This window comes from Pipistrellus kuhlii, unplaced genomic scaffold (genome assembly GCF_014108245.1).
Source record: "Pipistrellus kuhlii isolate mPipKuh1 unplaced genomic scaffold, mPipKuh1.p scaffold_m20_p_13, whole genome shotgun sequence".
Classification (NCBI taxonomy): domain Eukaryota; kingdom Metazoa; phylum Chordata; class Mammalia; order Chiroptera; family Vespertilionidae; genus Pipistrellus; species Pipistrellus kuhlii.
Window position 1 is genome coordinate 9912651 of NW_023425438.1, and position 20692 is coordinate 9933342.

Here is a 20692-nt window from a genome sequence, read left to right on the forward strand (position 1 = left end):
CTTAGGTGGCCACTTTGTTCCCCACTTCTTACAGGAAAAGGACCACTGAGGTTGGAGGCCGTTCTGCTTGCTCGCAGGGCTTATATCTCGGAGTGTTATCGTTTTAATTGTTTACTTCATTTTTTTGTCTCAAAGGATGATTAGTCTGATTTCCATCTCAGAAGCAATAGGTACCAAGCTGGGAATTACCTACCTGAAAGGGAAACAATTGTAGAGACCAAAACGGAAATGCTAGCTCAATGGATCAAGTCAACGATTCCAGAGATTTGACTAAATTAATACGTGTTTGGATGAAGAATTAATTTATTTAAGTTAAGGGAATTCTTAAATTTTGCACAGTAATTGCTCCATAGTTGTTGTTGTTGTTGTTGTGTGTGTGTGTGTGTGTTTTAATATATCTTTATTGATTTCAGAGAGGAAGGGAGAAGGGAGAGATAGAAACATCAATGATGAAAGAGAATCATTGATTAGTCAATCAATTATATTCTCCTAAGAATCTTGGGTGGAGACACACAAGAATAGAAGGTAGGAACTGCGTATGAGCTGGGTCTATCATTTCATCTCACTGAGAGCCCCAGAGATGCCAGCTTCCTAAACTGGTCACCTGATGATGTAACCTAGCCAATAAGTTATTCAATCTATTTCTCTATTTCTGTTTCTCTATCTCAATATATTTTTTATTGATTTCAGAGAAGAAGGGAGAGGGATAGACAGAGAGAAACATCAATGATGAGACAGTCCCCTGAATGGGATCGAGCCTGTGCCCTGAATGGGTATCAAACTGTGACCACCTGGTTCATAGATCAACACTCAACCACTGAGCCATGCCAGCTGGGCACCACCATGGGTTCAGAATCCAAACACAAAGATGATAACTGGTGTAGTTACACATTTTGGCTAGTTTTTCCTGGAATTTCTGTCTTGGGTACTATTGCCTTCCCCGGGTGAAGGACATCAAGGACCATTTGTTTCTGCTGGTCACGGACTTCCTGTTCTGGATAGTTACTGGGCCATTCATAATAAAAGTTGATCCTCAAGCAGCCAGAGAGGAAAAGAGACCCACTCTTCTCAGGCCAGTCATATCAACTAAAACTGGTATTAATCTTCTTGATTAATCCTTCCCTTACCATCTCCAGCAGACACAATCTTGTTTTCTCCCTTTTTATTTAACTTATTGGGAAGGAATTTGAGGCTTTATAAGTCTGTTACTACTCAATATAACATTAATGACACACGCTACTTCAGGGTCTTAAGAGAAAAATCTAGGCTTCCAGAAAAAAAAACAATTTTATGTAGTCTGTTTATTAATTATGACAAATATATTTTTAGACCCTGAAGGATGAGCTATTTTTCTTTCCTGGTCATACAGGTGTTGAGTTTCCAGCCTCTGGTTTCCCATTTGCTAACTCTGCTAGATGTGCTTAATATTGACTGCTTTTTTGTACCTTGGCCATTTTTTTTTTTGGTATGGTAAAAGTATGGATTAGAGTCAGAAAGACTGCCCAGCCTGTGTGGCATAATGGTTGAGCATTGAGCCATGAACTAGGAGGTCATGGTTCAATTCCCAGTCAGAGAATATGCCTGGTTTATGGGCTTGATCTCAGTGGGTGGTGAGCAGGAGGCAACCAATTAGTGATTCTCTGTCATCATTGATATTTCTATCTCTCTCTCCCTCTCCCTTCCTCTCTTTCTCTCTCTCTCTCTCTCTCTCTCTATTTTTTAAATATATATTTTATTGATTTTTTACGGAGAGGAAGCAAGAGGGATAGAGAGTTACAAACATCGATGAGAGAGAGACATCGATCAGCTGCCTCCTGCACACTCCCTACTGGGGATGTGCCCGCAACCAAGGTACATGCCGTTGACTGGAATCGAACCTGGGACCTTTCAGTCTGCAGGCTGATGCTCTATCCACTGACCCAAACCAGTTCTGGCCCTTCCTCTCTCTTATATCAATAAAAACATTTATTTATTTTTCTTTATTAAGGTATTACATATGTGTCCTCATCCCCCCACTCATGCCCTCACTCTGCCTGGTGTCTTTGTCCTTTGGTTAGGCTTATATGTATGCATATAAGTCCTTGGGTTGATCTCTTCCTCTTACCCCCACCTTCCCTCTGAGGTTTGAAGGTCTGATCGATGCTTCTCTGTCTCTGGATCTGTTTTTGTTCATCAGTTTATGTTGTTTATTAAAGAAAAACATTAAAAAAAAAAAAAAAAAGAGGCCTTAGCTGGTTTGGCTCAGTGGATAGAGCATTGGCTTCTGGATTGAAGGGTCCGGAGTATGATTCTGGTCAACAGCACATGCCTTGTTGCAGGCTTGATCCCCTGTAGGAGTGTGTAGGAGGCAGCCAATCAGTAATTCTCTCATCACTGATATTTCTATCTCTCTGAAATCAATAAAAATATATTTAAATTAAATAGATGAATAAAAAAATAAGTAGAGTCAGAAAGACTGGGCTTGGAATTCTGGCCCTGTCACTTACTAGTTGTGAGATATGGGACAGGTTATTTAACTGGTTAACTCCTTTGTGAAATGGGTGGAATAAAAATTAGATTACAAAATGAAAGAATGCATCTAAAACCTCCAGTATATGCTGAAACCGGTTTGGCTCAATGGATAGCGGCCTGTGGACTCAAGGGTCCCGGGTTCGATTCCGGTCAAGGGCATGTACCTTGGTTGCGGGCACATCCCCAGTGGGGGGTGTGCAGAAGGCAGCTGATCGATGTACATCTCTCATCGATGTTTCTAGCTCTCTATCCTTCTCCCTTCCTCTCTGTAAAAAAATCAATAAAATGTTTAAAAAACAAAAAAACCTCCAGCATAATAGCCATAACAGAAGAGGGCTCAATAAATTTTGGTTTTGTCTCTTACAACTGCAAAGCCATTCCAGAATTCTGACTGTACTGGGATCTCAGTTTTGAGTAATTTCAGTCCACATTTTCTGCCTTTTGGAATTACATCCCAGTCAAACCCATTTTCTTAATTAACATCTTCCTAAATTTGTCTCAAGGGAAACGGCCTGGATTTTACCCTGGCCTTATAATCTGCCTGGACAGAGATGCTAAGCTTCTCAGCCATTTAACCTAAGTTTGACAGCCTCCCGTTTTCAGATGGTGAGACCTTGGAGAACACTTAATCTTCAGCGGAATCTGGGCCAGTTTCACCAGGACAAAGAGGAGGAGCAGAGCACTGTGCTAACTAATTCAGGACATTCAGTCACTTTATCACTTTAATCCATTAATCTAATTACAAAGTGACTAAGACCAAATAGTCTTTTGGATATTTTAGCTCTACTTCTCTCCTAAGGCACCCTATACTTCAGCTTGAAAGATTCTGGATTATTCGAAGTAGATATAAAAGACCTCTTTTAAATTAAGAGAAGAGTAAAATAAAATGGCAAACCTAGAACCAAACAGAGGAGATGACCGATCCTGAAAAAAAGGCAGAAAACTTGAAAGAAAAACAAAAGAGTTGAAGGCAAGGGATGGTAGGAGTAGAGTAATGATTAGGTGACTATTATCCTGTATCTGTGTTAATAAGCAACAACACAACTCTGGACAATTATTTCCCTCTATTGAATCCACATTGTGGTGCATATTATTGATTCACTTGTTCAACAAATAGGTATTATGCATAGACAACATGACTGGCAATGAGTAAGGTGCCAGGATTGTAATAGGGAATAAGATTAAGTTTATAGTCTAATGCAGTGGCCAAAAAACTCAAATAGGAACCAGCAACAGTGGTCACACATAGCATATGAGTTCCATGTATGGGTGTGAAATTAAAAAATCCATATATGATGGGAATGATGAAGCTGAAAGAGTAGCATCTCTGTATTCAATGGGACAGCTGTTACTCAGCTCCATCTGATTTTTGCCTTTCTGTTGCCAGATTAAAAAAAAAATTTTTTTAGTTTTCAATTAGTTTACATTCAACATTATTTGCATTAGTTTCAGGTGTGCAGCCTAGTGGTGCTTTCTTCTTAAAGTGTGTTGCCAGATTTCTAAAACATTTAAAGAGAAACCAGAAATCTGATTTTTATGTGAATCTATTGTTTAATTGATATTGGCTCAAAATTTAAAAAACAAACGAACAAACAAACAAAACAGACACTAGTTTGAAATTCTCTAATTACAGAGGATTTGTTACTGGTGAAAGTATGAATGAGCTCATAGTTTTGAAATAGTAGTAGGTGTAGGAGTAGAAATTGTTACTTAACCTGCTCAACTTGATTTTGAAAGTTATGATTCAGTGGAAGCATAAGCAGAGTCAGTTGATACAGAATTATAAATGAATATCCTAAAATGGCAATCTAGATTATCAGAGGGTGCACACTCTAAACAAAGTCCGTGGAAATATAACTTTACAGTTCTAGATTTATGGTGGGCATGATTACTCTAGGGCACACGAAAAGCAGAGTAATGGGAATTGTTAGAACGATGAATATTGGAAACATAAAAGGAGTTGTCTGTTTCAAACATGGTTTCTATCAGTTGCAGCAGTTTCAGAAAATTTTCTTTATCCTTGAGACCCTCCTCCACATCTTAAAAAAAAAAACAAACTTTTTTTTTTTTTTTTTTAACAGAAAGGAAGGGATAGGGATAGAGAGTTAGAAACATCGATTAGAGAGAAACATCCATCAGCTGGCTCCTGGATACACCCTACTGGGGATGTGTCTGCAACCAAGGTACATGCCTTTGGCCGGAATTGAACCCAGGACCCTTCAGACCGCAGGCCAACGCTCTACCACTGAGCCAAACCGGTTTAGGGCTCTCCTCCACATCTTGTTGGATGAGCTCAATTCCTATATTCCGGTAAGGAAGCCTGAGTTTCTCCATTTGTCTTCATTAATGTGTCAGTCTATAATATGTTATTTCCACCCTGACCCTCTTAGCTTTGCTTAAATATTCTTTGTTCAACACCACTCCAGATACCTATTTACATTTTTCTCAATCTCATCTGAACTCCTCCAGAATTTATGCTTCAGCATTCCTCTTACCCTTTTAAAAATTGTTTTAAATTTTTAAATATATTTTTATTGACTTCAGAGAGTAAGGGAGAGGGAGAGTACAAACATCAATGATGAGAGAGCATCATTGACTGGGTACCTCCTGCACATCCCACACTTGGGATCAAGCCCACAACCCGAGCATGTGCCCTGACCAGGAATCAAACTGCAACCTCCTGGTTCATAGGAGCCACACCATCTAAACCTTTAATCAATATCTACTATTGTCATTTATATGTATCACTTATATGTCTGATCTTTGCTGAACAAGAGAATACACATTTATGAGGGTAGGCACTGTAATTTTTATATATCTTAAATCCCCAAGATCACCTCCAGGTTTGATTTGCTAGGAGGACTTATAGGATTCAGAATATAGTCATACTCACAGTTTGACTTATTACAGTAAAAAGATATAAAGCAAAATCAGCCAAGGGAAAAAGCACACGGGGCAAGATCTGGAGGAAATAAAACACCAGCATCTGAGTCTTCTCTCACTGGACTCACACAGGACATACTTAATTCCTCCAGCAATAAGTTCTGACAACACATGTGAAATGTCAGCCAGGGGCACTCATCAGAAACTCAAGAGCTTGGGTTTTTGTTGCGGTTGATCATGTAGGCAACCTCTGCCTACGACATACCAAAATTCCAGACTCCTAAGGAATATTCAGGTGCTTGACATAAATCATATTGTTTGCAGAAACGGTTCAGGCACAGTCAGCTACTCATCATTTAGGGAAAGTTTATATCAGTGTAGGGAACTGTTTATTATTCAAAAATGAGTTCAGAAGAGCTAAACTATTTGCTTAATTTCACATGGCAAAACAAGTGAAGGAACTAGGCTTTAATATTTTTCCCAAATCAATGTTTCTCTACTACACATACTGTATTTTTCCTAAATAGGTATTGCCTGTCTAATAGATTAATGTTTTATAAGTGGAATTTGCACCAAGCATGTAAAAAGGAGGTCAAGCACAGATTTTCTTCGATTCTAGAATTCTAGTTTTAGAATTTCTAATTACTATCTTCTTAAGACTCCAAGAGAAACTGGAAGTCTTAGAGAGTAGAACTTTGGTACCAGTGCTTGCTTTCCATTTATGTCCACTCCTTTTGAAAGTGTATTTTGTCACATATAACAAACAAACGGATATAAAGACGAATAAGATCTTTGCCTCTGAAGAGCTCACAGCCTAATTTTGTTGAAAGAAAATGTAAGACAGAATGAGGTAAATACCATAAGTACCTAATAGAAGCAGATGAGAAGAGTCCAGAACAGTCGATACTAGACAAAATAAGTTAAACGTTGTTGTCACTCTTTGAATATACTGCTCCCTAGACAGCACCTATTTAAAGATGCATATTGCTCATCTTGCTACAAACGTCAGGGAGCATCAACGCGTCCTATTCACAGACTTAAGGACTCAAAGAAAAGCTTTAGAGTAAAAAACGCTGCTGACGTTCTTTCGCAGACCGTTGAGCTTGGGTCTGAGATTTCCCAGGAACTGGTTTCGGTTCCGCGAGGAAAAGCTCGGGCAGAAGCTTGCAGGCAGCACCGAGGGGCCCGGCGGGGCCGAACCCGCGCCCGCGGGGCTGGGTGGTGAGCCTGCAGGCCGGGAGGTGCTCGCCGCGGCTCGGCAGGTAGCGCCCCGGAGGCCAGACCTCGCCCGGGACGCTCAGCCCCGCGGAGAGCGCGGCGGACGCGGCGGCGGCGGCGGCGGCGGGAGGCAGCTTCCTGGCCCCGGGGCGCCGGGCAGCTCTGCGCATGCGCGTGAGTCGCGCGACAACCGTCACTTACGGCCGAGGCGGTTCGTGCGGGGAGCGGGCGGCGCGCTGCGGCTCTAGAGAACGGACGGCTCGGGCGCGGGTAATCAGCCCCCTTTCCCCTCCTCTCACCGCTCCTCGTAGGATCTTGGGACCATGGAGCTTCCGGACCTGACGCGGGCGCCCGGCCGTGGACTGCCCCCCCCCCCCCCCGCTCGGGGCGATCCGGCGCCCAGGTGGGGGTGAGGGGCGGGGCCGGGGGCTCGCCCGGACTCCATCCCGGCGTCTCCGCGGTGGGGTCTCTCGGGTCGCTGGGTCACTCCTGCTTTGCTCTCCTTCTCCAGGACTGGTATCCGGGACGGTGACTCTCAGGGTCCGCCATGGAGCCGGAGCAGATGCTGGAGGGACAGACGCAGGTACCCGGAGGCCCCGGGCGGGTCGTGGCGGCGGTGTGCGGAGAGAGAGGGGGGCCGAGGGCTCTGACCTGGGTTTTGTTTTCCAGGTTGCAGAAAACCCTCACTCCGAGTACGGGCTCACAGATAACGTGGAGGTAACTCGCCCAGTTCCTATGCCGTTTCTGTACGTCTCTTAAGAGCTGGGGAGGGGGGAAAAAAACCCTCGGGATCTGTTTTAACTAGGTTTGCTTTGCATAAGGGAAGAAACTTTATCGTTATGAAGCAGATACTATCACATTATGGGTTGCTTGTTTTTTTTTTTTTTTTTTTTTTTTTTTTGGTAGCTTGTTTTATTAGTGGTACTAACACTTAGTGGTATACAGACGTACATATTAATTTTTAGTGAAGAGGTTGAACTTGTGAAAGTGATGTAAAGAAACATGCATACGTTGCTAGTGGAGACTTAGAATCGTTTCGCCACCAGATATTGGGATATTGCTTTGGAAAAAACGTCACATTAAAATGAAGAAACCCGTTGTCTTTGTAGCAGGATTGTGTTGGTGTAGTCAGCATTTAATACATGTTGATTTTTTTGCAGAGTTCAGTAAGCAGGTGCCATTGGAAACTATAATATACACAGTAGATACTGTTTTTGCCTTACATGGTTAAGTCTGAATTCAGAGTGTAAATGTGGGGGGGGGGAGAAAAAAACTATGGAAAAGAAGATAACTTTTATAGTTTTTTTTGTTTTTGTTTTTTAAATATAAGTCCTAAGAGGTTATTGTCTAAAAGAAGTTACTTTGTAAATGAATAAGTTCTGGGACAAATGAATTACTAGGAGGTGGGTGGAGTTGGTTAGGAAAACCGAGGCTTCCTGAAGTTGTGTACGTTTTACTAAGAAAGGAAAGACATTTCTGGTGATTAAGTTTGGACAAATGAGGGCAGAAGCATTTCTGAGGAGAATAATCATTGTAACAGCTGCTATTAGTATTTCTTTAGCTCTTTTACTATGTGTCAGGCACATCCTTAATAATTGGCATATCTCTTCAGCCCTATAAAGACCCAGAAGTTGAGTATCTTTAAAGGTTTCCAAGAGGTAAGTGGAGTTAAACCTAGGCAGGTTGACATGTTAAAAGTACAATTAAATTGTGTTGCTGATCTTGACCAACTCCTAGGGTTTGCTGGCATGTGGAATGTCTACTCTGTGCCTATAAAACTGCTAGGCAATTTTATTGCTTTGTTATCAATACCGATAGAGAATCTTTTCTTTCTAATAAATACTGATAGAGAATCTTTTCTTTCTAATAAGTTTTTAGTTGAACTTCTGCTGAATCAGGTGAAGATACTTCACACCACTTTGTTTTCTAGTTATTTAAGAGATCTTTTTAAAGCATCAGTGGTCTTTTCTTGATTGTGCTTGCATATGATGCTGGAGCCATGCTGGTGTAGAGTGATAACAGCATGCTTTCCCCCAAACCCTCAGTCCAATTTCCATGGTAAAGTGAGGGGGGAAAAAAATGGAGTGGGTGTTCAATGATGATACATTATTTGGTGATTGGTCTTTTTGCTCCTATAATTTTAAACTGCTTGTTTTTTGAATTAATGGTGATAGTAAAGTAATTATGTTTATTTGTTAGTAATTTTTTTTACTTGGCAAAATAGAATTAACCCTGTTAATTTCTTTATTTATTGTATTAGTTTATTTCTAATTGTTTGCAATATATGAAAGTCTGGAAACCACAATTTTACAGCTGCTGCTGCTTTCTCTCTCTTTTTTAAAACATTTCTTAATTAAATTATTATCTGTGTACATATCTTACCATTGCCCCACCCCCCTCCCATAGATGCCTTCCCTCCCCAGAGTTTTGTGTCCATTGGTTGTACTTATATGCATGTATAATATACAAGTCCTTCGGTTGATCTCTTATCTCCCCCAGATCTCCCGACCCGCTGTAATTTGACAGTCTGCTTGTTGCTTTACTGTCTCTATATCTTTTGGTTCATCAGTTTATAATGTTCTTTATTATCCATAAATGAGTGAGGTCATGTGGTGTTTCTCTTTCATTGACTGGCTTATTTCACTCAGCATGATGTTCTCCAATTCCATCCAGGTTGCTGCAAATGATAAGAACTCCTTTTTTATGGCAGCATAGTATTCCATTGTGTAGATGTACCATAGTTTTTGGATCCAATCATCTGCTGACAGGCACCTAGGCTGTTTCCAAATCCTAGCTATTGTAAATTGTGCTGCTATGAACATAGGGGTGCATATATCCTTTCTGATTGGTGTTTCTAGTTTCTTGGGATATATTCCTATGAGTGGGATTACTGGATCAAATGGGAGATCCATTTTCAGTTTTTTGAGGAAACTCCACACTGTTCTCCACAGTGGTTGCACCAGTCTGCATTCCTACCAGGAGTGCACGAGGGTTCCTTTTTCTCTGCAACCTCGCCAACATTTGTCTTTTGTTGATTTTTTGATGTTGGCCATTCTGACAGTTGTGGGATGGTACCACATTGTTGTTTTGATTTGCATCTCTCGTATAATTAGTGACTTTGAGCATGTTTTCATGTGCCTCTTGGCCTTCCTTCTGTCTTCTTTTGAGAAGATTCTATTTAGGTCTATTGTCCATTTTTTAATTGGCTCATTTATCTTTCTTTTATTAAGTTGTATAAGCTGTCTGTAGATGTTGGAGATTAAACCTTTATCAGTGATAACATTTGCAAATATGTTTTCTCCTACAGTGGATTTTCTTTCTTTTTTAAAAAAAATTATTTTATTGAATTTTTACAGAGAGGAAGGGAGAGAGAGAGTTAGAAACATCGATGAGAAACACTTATCAGCTGCTTCTTGCACACCCTCTACTGGGGATGTGTCCGCAACCAAGGTACATGCCCTTGACTGGAATCCAACCCAGGACCCTTCAGTCTGAACCCAGGACCCTTCAATCCGAAGTCTGATGCTCTATCCACTGAGCCAAATGGGTTTCGGCTGCTTTTTCTATAATGGTTTTCTTTTTATTGGTTTGTTTAATTATTTTTAGGTGTTGGCTTTAGGATTTATATAGTATGCGAGTTTAATTTACCACAATTTACCTTCAAGTGGTAGTATATATTTTCATTTATAGTTTAAGAATTTTACAACAGCAGTCTTTCATTCATTTACTCTTTCCTGGCCTTTGTACTATTGCTATCATATATTTTACTTCTACATATGTTATAAATTCTACACTTCATTATTTTTATTTTTCTTTAAAAATTCAATGATCTTTAGAGAGATTTAAGCAGTAAGAAAAAGGAGTATTTCACGTTTACCTACACATTTACCATTTCTGGGCTCTTCATTCTTTAAAAAATATATATATATATTTGTATTGATTTCAGAGAGAAAAGGAGAGGGACAGAGACATAGAAACATCAATGATAAGAGAACCATGGATTCCTCCCTCTAGGAATTCCCCACTGGGGATTGAGCCCCCAATCCTACCGGGATGGAACTGTGACCTCCTGGTTCAGAGATTGAAGCTCAACCTCTGAACCATACCATTCAGGCAGCGCTTCATTCTTTAGTGTAGATCCAGACTTCTGTCTGTCACCGTTTTTCTTCCACCTGAAGTGTTTCCTTTAACATTTCTTGTAGTTCAGGTCTGCTGGTAAGGAATGCTTTAAGTTTCTGTGTGTGTGAAAATGTCTTTGCCTTCATTTTTTGAGATATCTTTGCTGGGAGCAGATTTATTCCACTGTCTTTTGGCTGATATTGTTTCTGACAAGAAGTCTGCTATCATTCCTGTCTTTGCTCCTTCATACTCAATTACTTTTTTCTTAGGTCTTTTAAAATTTTATTAACAGGTTTAAAATAATTTGATTATGTTGTTTCTTGGTGTACTTTAAAAATTGTTTTTTCTTTTTTCTTCTTAAATTTTTGTTTTTTGTGCTTAGGATTTATTGAGTTTTTTGGATCTGTACATTTAGTTTTCATGAAATTTTAAAACAATTTTAGCTATTTAAATTATTTTCAAGTATTTTTAACTTGTGCTTCTATACTCTTGAACACATGGAAGGAATATCTTATAATAACTTTAATAACATTGCCTATTTTATCATTTATATCATTTCTGGGTTTCTCTGAGTTGATTTTGCTCCTCATTATGGGTAATATTTTCCTGCTTTGCTGCTTTATAATTTCTTTTTATTCTCATCTGAGGATATATTTATTGATTTTAGAGAGAGAGGAAGGAAGAGAGAAAGTGAGATAAAGAGAGAAAGAAAAACATCTATCGGCTGCCTCCTGCATGTCCCTTGACCAGGGATTGAGCCTGCAAACTGGGGATGTGCAATATTTTATTGGAAGCTGAGTATTATGAGTTTCACCTTATTGGGTACTGGTAATCTTTTTATTCCTTCAAACATTGTTGAGCTTTGTCCTAACAGTGGTTGGCAAACTCATCAGTCAACAGAGCAAAATATCAACATTACGACAATTGAAATTTCTTTTGAGAGCCAAATTTTTAAAACTTAAACTTCTTCTAACGCCACTTCTTTCAAATAGACTCGCCCAGGCTGTGGTATTTAAAAAATATATGTATTTTATTGATTTTTTACAGAGAGGAAGGGAGAGAGATAGAGAGTTAGAAACATCGAGGAGAGAGAAACATCAATCAATCAGCTGCCTCCTGCACAACCCCTACTCGGGATGTGCCCGCAACCAAGGTACATGCCTTTGACCGGAATTGAACCTGGGACCTTTCAGTCCGCAGGCTGACGCTCTATCCACTGAGCCAAACCGGTTTTGGCAGGCCGTGGCATTTTGTGGAAGAGCCACACTCAAGGGGCCGCAGTTTGCCGACCATGGTCCTAGGACATAGTTACTTGGAAACAATTTGATCTTTTTGAGGTTTGCTCTTCCCTAAGTAGGACCAGATCAGCCTTTAGTTTAGGCTTCATTTCTTTTTCTTTTATATTCTATCCAGTGCTTCATATGTTATGAGGTTTTCCAGTCTAGGTCACAGAAACATGAAGAACTCCTGGCCTGTGAGTGCTCCTTCCACGTGTTTTTTTCCTTGGCCTCCAGTAGTTTCCTCACACCCATGCTTGGATAGGAACTCACCGAAGACTGGATGGCAGTCTCTTAGGTGTTTTCCTGTGCCACTTGCTACCTCCCATGTGAATTCTAGATGGCTTTGTCTCCCTGAATTTTCAACTCTCTTCTCAACCCAGGGAGACTGTGGGTTCTGCTTTGATTCCCTTTGGTTTCCTGTATTGCATCTTACAAGTTCTCCAGGCAGGAAGCAGTAAGTTGGGGTAATCATAAGCTCACCTTATTTTTTTCCTTTTTTTCTATCACTCTTCTAAACTGTTAACAGTTTATTATTTATGTTTTATAGTAGTTTGGAGATACAGTTGTTTTTTTAGATCGGTTCAGGACTTTATCTTAACTAAAGTTAAGCATAGCAATTTGGCACATAGTGAAAATTCAGTAAATATTTAATGAAACAAATGAGAGAACTTGGTTAAAGAGTTTATTACAGTATTTATAGGATTTGGTTAGGGATTGCTGTTTCTTACTGAAGGCATTGGGATGTCATGTAACTGACTAATTTTTGTCGTATATAGGTATTATCTGTTGAAAATTACTGATGGGCACTAAGTAATCTATGGACAAATAAATAGCTCTGTTACTAGATATAGGAAAATTTCTTATTAAGTCCTAAAATTACATTGAAAAATCATAAGCAAAATTAGAATTGCTGCCTTACAAATTTGTAGGAACTATCTTTGGAAAGCATGGTATATATTATGTAGATATGCGATTAAAGTTTTTTCTCACTTTTTACAAAATAAAATTAAATCTAAAAATATTAAATATAGGAAATGTTTTGTTGTTGATTTATTTTTTTATTTTTTATTTTTTTAAATATATTTTATTGATTTTGTACAGAGAAGAAGGGAGAAAGATAGAGAGTTAGAAACATCGATGAGAAAGAGTCATCGATCAGCTGCCTCTTGCACACCCCCTACTGGGGATGTGCCCGCAACCAAGGTACATGCCCTTGACCGGAATCAAACCTGGGACCCTTCAGTCCCCAAGCTGACGCTCTATCCATTGAGCTCCTCTGATTTTCCTTCTGGTTTTCTCCCTCCTTCCTATTGTAGAGTTTTCAGTCAGTCGACTACCTGTAGCTCTGGGCAATGTCCACTCTACATTTTAGTTGTATTCCATTGAAATTGTTGTGTGCTGCTGCAGTTAGATGTCTACCTGAGCAGCCATCTTGGATCCTCCTCTGCTGTTGTCTCTTCCGCTCTATCCATTGAGCCAAACCAGTCTTGGCTGTTGTTGATTTATTTATATTCGCTTTGAGTATGTTTGGAGCAAAAGTTCATTTAAATGGAAGTGCTCTTAATAGTGTTCTGTATTTTAGATAGCCACTTATTTCTAAATTTCTAAAATGGTAATTTTTCAAAAGAACGGAAAATTTTTCACTAGGGTAGTATTTTTAAAAATATATTTTTATTGAGTTCAGAGAGGAAGGGAGAGAGAGAGAAACATCAATGATGAGAGAGAATCATTGATCGTTTGCCTCCTGCAGGCCCTCTAATGGGGATGGAGCCAGCAACCCAGGCATCTGCCCTTGACCGGAATCGAACTTGAGATCCTTCTGTCTGCAGGCCAAGGCTCTATCCACTGAGCCAAACAGCTAGGGCTGTAAAGTAGTTTTTGATGCTCTGGATGTCAGTTGAATCTATGTGAAAGTCCTTAGATTTGGGGGTTCTTAGGAGTAGGAAGTCTAAATCATTGTTTCCTAAACATCATTTGAATATCACAATCATCTTTTCCATATTATTCTTTTTCCCTGTTTTTTTTTTTATTGTTATCTTTTACTTACTTTTTTTTTTTCTCTTTATTCACTTTAAAAAATCATAGATGCTGCCGAAACCCGTTTGGCTCAGTGATAGAGCGTTGGTCTGCGGACTGAAAGGTCCCAGGTTCGATTCCGGTCAAGGGCATGTACATTGGTTGCGGGCACATCCCCGGTAGGGGGTGTGCAAGAGGCAGCTGGTTGATGTTTCTCTCTCATTGACGTTTCTGGCTCTCTACTTCTCTCCTCCTCTCTGTAAAAAATCAATAAAATGTATTTAAAAAAAAATTCATAAATGCATAAACAAATAAATAAATGGAAAAGCATTCTCATTGGATAGTGGTAATTTTAGCTGCATTTTGTTTCCAGTGGAAGGCTCTGAGCCTGAAGCCTACTCTCTGTGAGAACAGAGTTAAGCAAGTGTTACAGAAGTGTTAAAGACATTAGCACCAAACTGAAACTTTGTCCTTGATATTATCTGTGATGAAAGAATTGAAATAGGACTAGCTTTCTCACTGTGATTCAGTGCTACTTAGTTGCATGTCCAGATTTTTTGAAGTACACTGTACGAAGGCAGTCTCATGAAAAAAGGAGGACTTGTATTTACTTCTAAAAAGGCAGAGGAAAGTGACAAAGAGGTAGGATCTAGAGATCTGGCATTAAAAGAAAGAGATGGTGCTCTCAGAAGACACTTGAATGAAATTTAGAGATGGGTCTGATTTTATTTTGGCAAAGAGATTTGCAGTTCAATACCAGTTTTTAGTCAATGGCTTGCCTTTTCTGTTAGCGTCATGTTTCCATTATTTTTTGTTTAGCACTCACAATAATCTGAGTATTTGTAATATTATGCATATTTTTTGGATTCACTAGAGGATAGTAGAAAATGAGAAGATTAATGCAGAAAAGTCATCAAAACAGAAAGTGGATCTACAGTCTTTGCCAACTCGTGCCTACCTGGATCAGACAGTTGTGCCTATCTTATTACAGGGACTTGCTGTGCTTGCAAAGGAAAGGTAAGATAATAGTGTCTGCAGAAGGAGTTATCAGAGAATGACTTTTCTAACTGAAATATCACTAGTTATGTATATATTTTTTTTCGTATAAAAAGAACTTAGGCATATTAAAAACATTTTAAAAGTCAGCCATAATCTCAGTTCAGACACTTCGTTTTTTCTACAAGTCTTTGATCATATCCATATTTACAAAGACTTGTAATCATGGTATACATGCAGTTTTATATCTCCTTTTTACTGAATATTATAACAAAGTTTTTTTTCCATATCTCTTCATAGACTTCATGATTATAATTTAAATTATAATAGTACAATTAACTTGGGCAATTAAATAGTACAATTAATTTTCTCATGTTGAAAATTTAAATTCAATTTCCTTTGTTGTTATAGATCACCAGGCAGTTTATCTGTTTTCATGCCTCTTTTGTTATTATGTAATTACTTTCACATGCTAAATTTCTAAGAGTTGGTTTACTAGTTCAAAGGATATAATTTTTATGGTGTTTGATACTTAGTATCATATTTATGTCCAAAATTTTATTTTATCTTTTAGAGAGAGTAGAAGAGAGGGGAGATACACAGAGAGAGGAACATTGATGTGTGAGATAGACACATCAGTTGGTTGTCTCCTACATGTGCCCCAACCAGGGACAGGGATTGAGCCTGCAGCTGAGTTATGTGCCCTTGACTAGAATTGAACCTGGGATTCTTTAGTCCCAGAGTGGCAAACCGTGGCTTGCGAGTCAGCCACAATTTGTCGACCACTGCTTTAGACTGTGGGCTGATGCTCTACTCACTGAGCAAAACTGGCTAGGACCAAAAGTTTCTTTTTTTTAAAAAAATATATTTTATTTTTTTTACAGAAAGGAAGGGAGAAGGATAGAGAGTCAGAAACACTGATGAGAGAGAATCATCAATCAGTTGCCTCTTGCACACCCCCTACTGGGGATGTGCCCGCAACCAAGGTACATGCCCTTGACCGGAATCGAACCCGGGACCCTTCAGTCTGCAGGCCGACGCTCTATCCACTGAGCCAAACCGGTTTTGGCCAAAATTCTTTCACTGTTATAGCCTCAACAGCATGAGTATTATAAACATTTTTTGCCAATTTTTAAAAAATTTATTTTGGCGGGGGAAGAGAGGGAGAGAGAGAGAGAGACAGACAGACAGACAGACAGACATTGATTTGTTGTTCCACTTGTGTATTCATTGGTTGATTCTTATATGTACCCTGACTGGGTATCAAACCAGCAACCTTGGTGTATCAGGATGATACTCTGAACAGCTGAGCTACCTGGCCAGGGCTTGTCAAATTGTTTCAATTTCTTTATTAACAAGATTATAATTTTTCTCTTTTTTTGTATAGGTTTTACTCCAGAAATTCTACCTAAATTATTTTTGTGTAAGCAAATCCCATAAAAAATATTTTTGTAAGTTACATTAGTCATCATTTATTTGGTGCAGATCATGTTTTTTTAAATATATTTTATTGATTTTTTACAGAGAGAAAGGGAGAGAGATAGAGAGCTAGAAACGTCGATGAGAGAGAAACATTGACCAGCTGCCTCTTGCACACCCCCCACGGGGGATGTGCCCGCAACTCAGGTACATGCCCCTGACCAGAATCGAACCTGGGACCTTTCAGTCCGCAGACCGACGCTCCACCACTGAGCCAAACCGGTTTCGGCCAGATTATGTTTTCAAAGAATAATAATGAATACTAGCCCTAGCTGGTCTTACATTGATGTTTCTCTCTCTGTCTCTCCCCCTCCCCTTTCACACTCACTAAAAATCAATGGAGCCCGCCCGCCATGGCTCAGTGGTGAGTGTCGACCTATGAACCAGGAGGTCAGGGTTTGATTCCTGGTCAGAGCATATACCCGGGTTGCGGGCTCCATCCCCAGTAGTGGGGCGTGCGGGAGGCAGCTGATCCATGTTTCTTTCTTTCTCTTCCTTTCCTTTCCTCTCTGAAATCAATAAAAATATATATATAAAAAAAATCAATGGAAAAAATATCCTTGGATGACTATTAACCACCAAAATGAATACTAGTAAACATATAATTTGATAAGGAACTTGATGTTTTCTTATTAAGAGAGCTCATCATTGATGTTTCTGTCCCTTTCTCTCTCTCCCCCTCCCTTCCTCTCTGAAATCAATAACAATACTATATTGAAAAAAAAAAAAAATGAGACTTACTGATCAGCTGCCTCATGCACACCCCTGCAATATGGGCGTGTATCCTGCCTGAGTGGGAATTGAACTGTGACCTTATAGTTCATGGGTTGATGCTCAACCAGTGAGCCACTCCAGCCGGGCATGTTTATATAAATTATATGGTAAACATTAAATATTTGCTTTAGATTGTTACATTTATAAAATGATTTATTTTTTATTTTTTTAAAACATCTTTTAAAAATATATTTTTATTGATTTCAGAGAGGAAGGGAGAGGGAAAGAGATAGAAACATCAATGATGAGAGAGAGTCATTGATCGGCTGCCTCCTGCATGCCCCCCACTGGGCATCAATTCTGAAACCCAGGAATGTGCCCTTGACCAGATTCAAGCCTGCGACCGTTCAGTCCACAGGCTGCTGATGCTCTATCCACTGAGCCAGACTGGCTAGGGCAAATATGATTTAGTTTGGGCTCTCTACTGACAGTTGAAGAATGGACATCTTTTATTTTTTTTTTCTCTCTAAAAAATAATTAGAAATTCTAAATATTTACGTGATAGAAGAAAAAATTTGAAGCAGTCCTAAGTTATATGCTATTAGTATATACAATTTTTAAGAAGTTTGATTTATTAAATTAATCTTGAAAAATGTTGTCTATGTTTAGCTAGTTAAAAGATAGTTTAAAGTGCTAAGGGAATATTTTGAGATCATTATTAAATATTCTCAATATGCCTTTTCCTAGTAGGGTTTAAATAGGTTTTCCCCCCATTTTCTTTTTCTTTTTAATATATTTTATTGATTTTTTTTACAGAGAGAAAGGGAGAGAGATAGAGAGCTAGAAATGTCGATGAGAGAGAAACATCGACCAGCTGCCTCTTGCATACCCCTTACCGGGGATGTGCCCGCAACCAAGGTACATGCTCTTGACTGGAATCGAACCTGGGACCCTTCAGTCCGATGCTCCACCACTGAGCCAAACCGGTTTTGGCTTTACCCCCATTTTCATCTTTGGACTTGTTTTCTCAGCAAGAATTATTTATACAAAAGTGATAAGTATGAAGTTATACCCCTAAACTTTAAAATACGTTTAACTTTTCAGGTGTGTTGTATAGTGGCAGTATTAGAACTACTATTGATTTAAATTATTTTAAGAAAAATAGAAATGACATTTTAAAAAGCAACACAAAACGTGTTCAAATGAATACTACTTCCTTTGATTAATCACTTAGATAGTTCCTCTACCTGTCTTGGTGATGCTACAGCCATTTTCCTATGTAGTTTTGGTATTCTTATTGAAGGATGATATAAAGAAAATTAAGAATATTATAGGTGTACTGCTTGCTGAATTTTCTGGCACTAAGTTATGTAACCTGCATCAAATGGAACACTGCTGGCACTCCAGAAGTTTCCCTTGTGGTCCCTCAAGTCATTATTCCCCTGGGATAATTATCATCCCATTGTTAGTACATTTTCTAAACTTGTGTTTTAGAATTGAGTTCATAAGCAGATTTCAGCCATACAAAAATTTCAATTTCTTTAAACTACATTGTTGGCTAACCTGCTTACCTGTCTCATTTACTATACAGGATGTCCCCCAAAAATGTAATTATTAATTTCTTTGGGTTAAACCAGAAGAGGAAAAAACAATTGAGCTATCAGAAAAAAGTATGCATACAGTTTTGGGGGACACCCTGTATTTATTTACTACAAATGGCCTTTGAGTGTAAAAAGAAAGCTAAAATTTAAAAGACATATTTTTATTATGAACAATTTATTTTTTAGATGAACACATCTAGAATACAAATTTCTAAATTTTGGATTTCTTTTCCTTTACAGACCACCAAACCCCATTGAATTTCTAGCATCATATCTTTTAAAAAACAAGGCACAGTTTGAAGATCGAAACTGATTGGGAAGAACAGAAAAATTTGGTTTCTACTATAGATTTACATGATTAAGAGGCAGCTTTAATTGCCCTGATTTCCCCCATCCCTTTTTGGAAGTATAAGAACCGTCAGGACAACAACTTGTTCTTGGAGATGCAGAAGAAAACATATTTCCCTTATTTTGATTTAATCACCATACTTATTTAAAGAGTGTATTATGTGCAATTTTTTCTCAGATTGTCTTTAACTTTGTTTTTAAAATGACCTTCAAAATAAACTGTTAAATGTCATTATTGTAAAGTAGTTTTTGTTCTATATGCTAAGTAATTTATGTGGTTCAATTACTTTTATGACTTTTGTATCTTAGAATGCTGCGGAGTTTTACAACAGCATGAAAATACATCAGAATCTAATAGAATATTAACCCAATTTTTATCAACAACTAAAATAGATGATTCTAATGCACAATAAAGTTGGATTACTGGTGTAAGTGCAGAGGGTGTATAATTTCCTCCTGTGCTATCAACCTTTATGTTAATAATATAATAGCTATCGTTGCAGTTCTACATGCCAGTTGCAGTGCTATTTTACTTAAATTATCTCTAATATAGCAACTCTGCGAAGTAGATATTATTATTCCCATTTTGCAGATGAGGAAACAGATTTGGAGAGGATAAGTGACTTGCTGAAGACCACACTGGTAAGTGTTTGAATGGGCATTGAAACCCACTTTTACCAATATGTTGCTTATATCTAAGTCAGAAGTATTTGTGATACTTAACTTCATTGCTGCTTCTTACAATAAAAAACCAGTCAGACCTTTTTTTGGGGGTGTCTGCTCACTTTGACCTGTATGAGAGTAAGGGAGAGGGAGAGAGAAAAATCTATGTGAGATTGGAACGTCAATAGGCCTTCTCCTGCACATCTCCAATTGGGGGATTGAGCCAGCAATCCAGGCGTGTGCACTGACCAGGAATTGAACTGGGATGATACCCAACCAACTGAGCCACAGGGCTTAAATTTTTTATTTATTTATTTTTTAATGTATCAGCCAGTTGTCTGCTTTAAACTATACCAAAGATCTGTTCACTGTGAAATTCGGATGTAACAATTTTCTGGCTTTTAACCACAAACCTTTCACTGAAGATACTCAACTTTCTCTGTCTTACCAATTTGGAATGGTTTACTTCCTAACAACACTTATTGGGAAATCCAAGAAATCTTATTTTGCTGTGATGCTTCTATAATTTTAAAGGAATTCTTTTGCCCTTGACCCTTACATGAAATACTAGGGTTAATAAAAGTATGGAGGGTTGGAAATAATGTTTGCTGTTTGCCTACTATGCCATGCTCTATGTTTATTAACTCATAATCCTAGGGACATCCGAATATTATTATCCCCATTTTATAGATGAGAATAACAGGCTAGCTATACCACATTTTAGCTAGTTAGGGAGTTAAGACATGTACCTACATAAATATAACATGAAACAAGACAAATGTTTACAGCGTCAAAGCCAAGATTGGCTGGTAAGGGTGCCCTTGTGAAGCCAAAGCCAGCGTTTGCAGGACCTCAGGGATACCA

General features: G+C 38.7%; 1 protein-coding gene across 7 annotated transcripts; it reads left to right on the forward strand.

Annotated features, from left to right (window-relative positions):
- Window positions 1-6698: 6698 nt before the first annotated feature.
- On the forward strand, window positions 6699-19397 carry DPY30 (dpy-30 histone methyltransferase complex regulatory subunit). Of its 7 annotated transcripts, none has more exons than XM_045580557.1 (6): window positions 6699-6823; window positions 6924-7015; window positions 7124-7195; window positions 7282-7329; window positions 18808-18886; window positions 19058-19397. In XM_045580557.1, the coding sequence occupies exons 2-6, from the start codon at window positions 6936-6938 to the stop codon at window positions 19073-19075; spliced, it is 297 nt and encodes a 98-aa protein (XP_045436513.1). In that variant the 5' UTR covers window positions 6699-6823; window positions 6924-6935; the 3' UTR covers window positions 19076-19397. The 7 variants fall into 7 exon arrangements, with proteins under 7 accessions (XP_045436513.1, XP_045436512.1, XP_045436514.1 ...); XM_045580556.1 differs by lacking the exons at window positions 18808-18886; window positions 19058-19397 and adding exons at window positions 12349-12465; window positions 14902-15034; XM_045580558.1 differs by lacking the exons at window positions 18808-18886; window positions 19058-19397 and adding exons at window positions 12392-12465; window positions 14902-15034.
- The last annotated feature ends 1295 nt before the right edge of the window (window positions 19398-20692 follow it).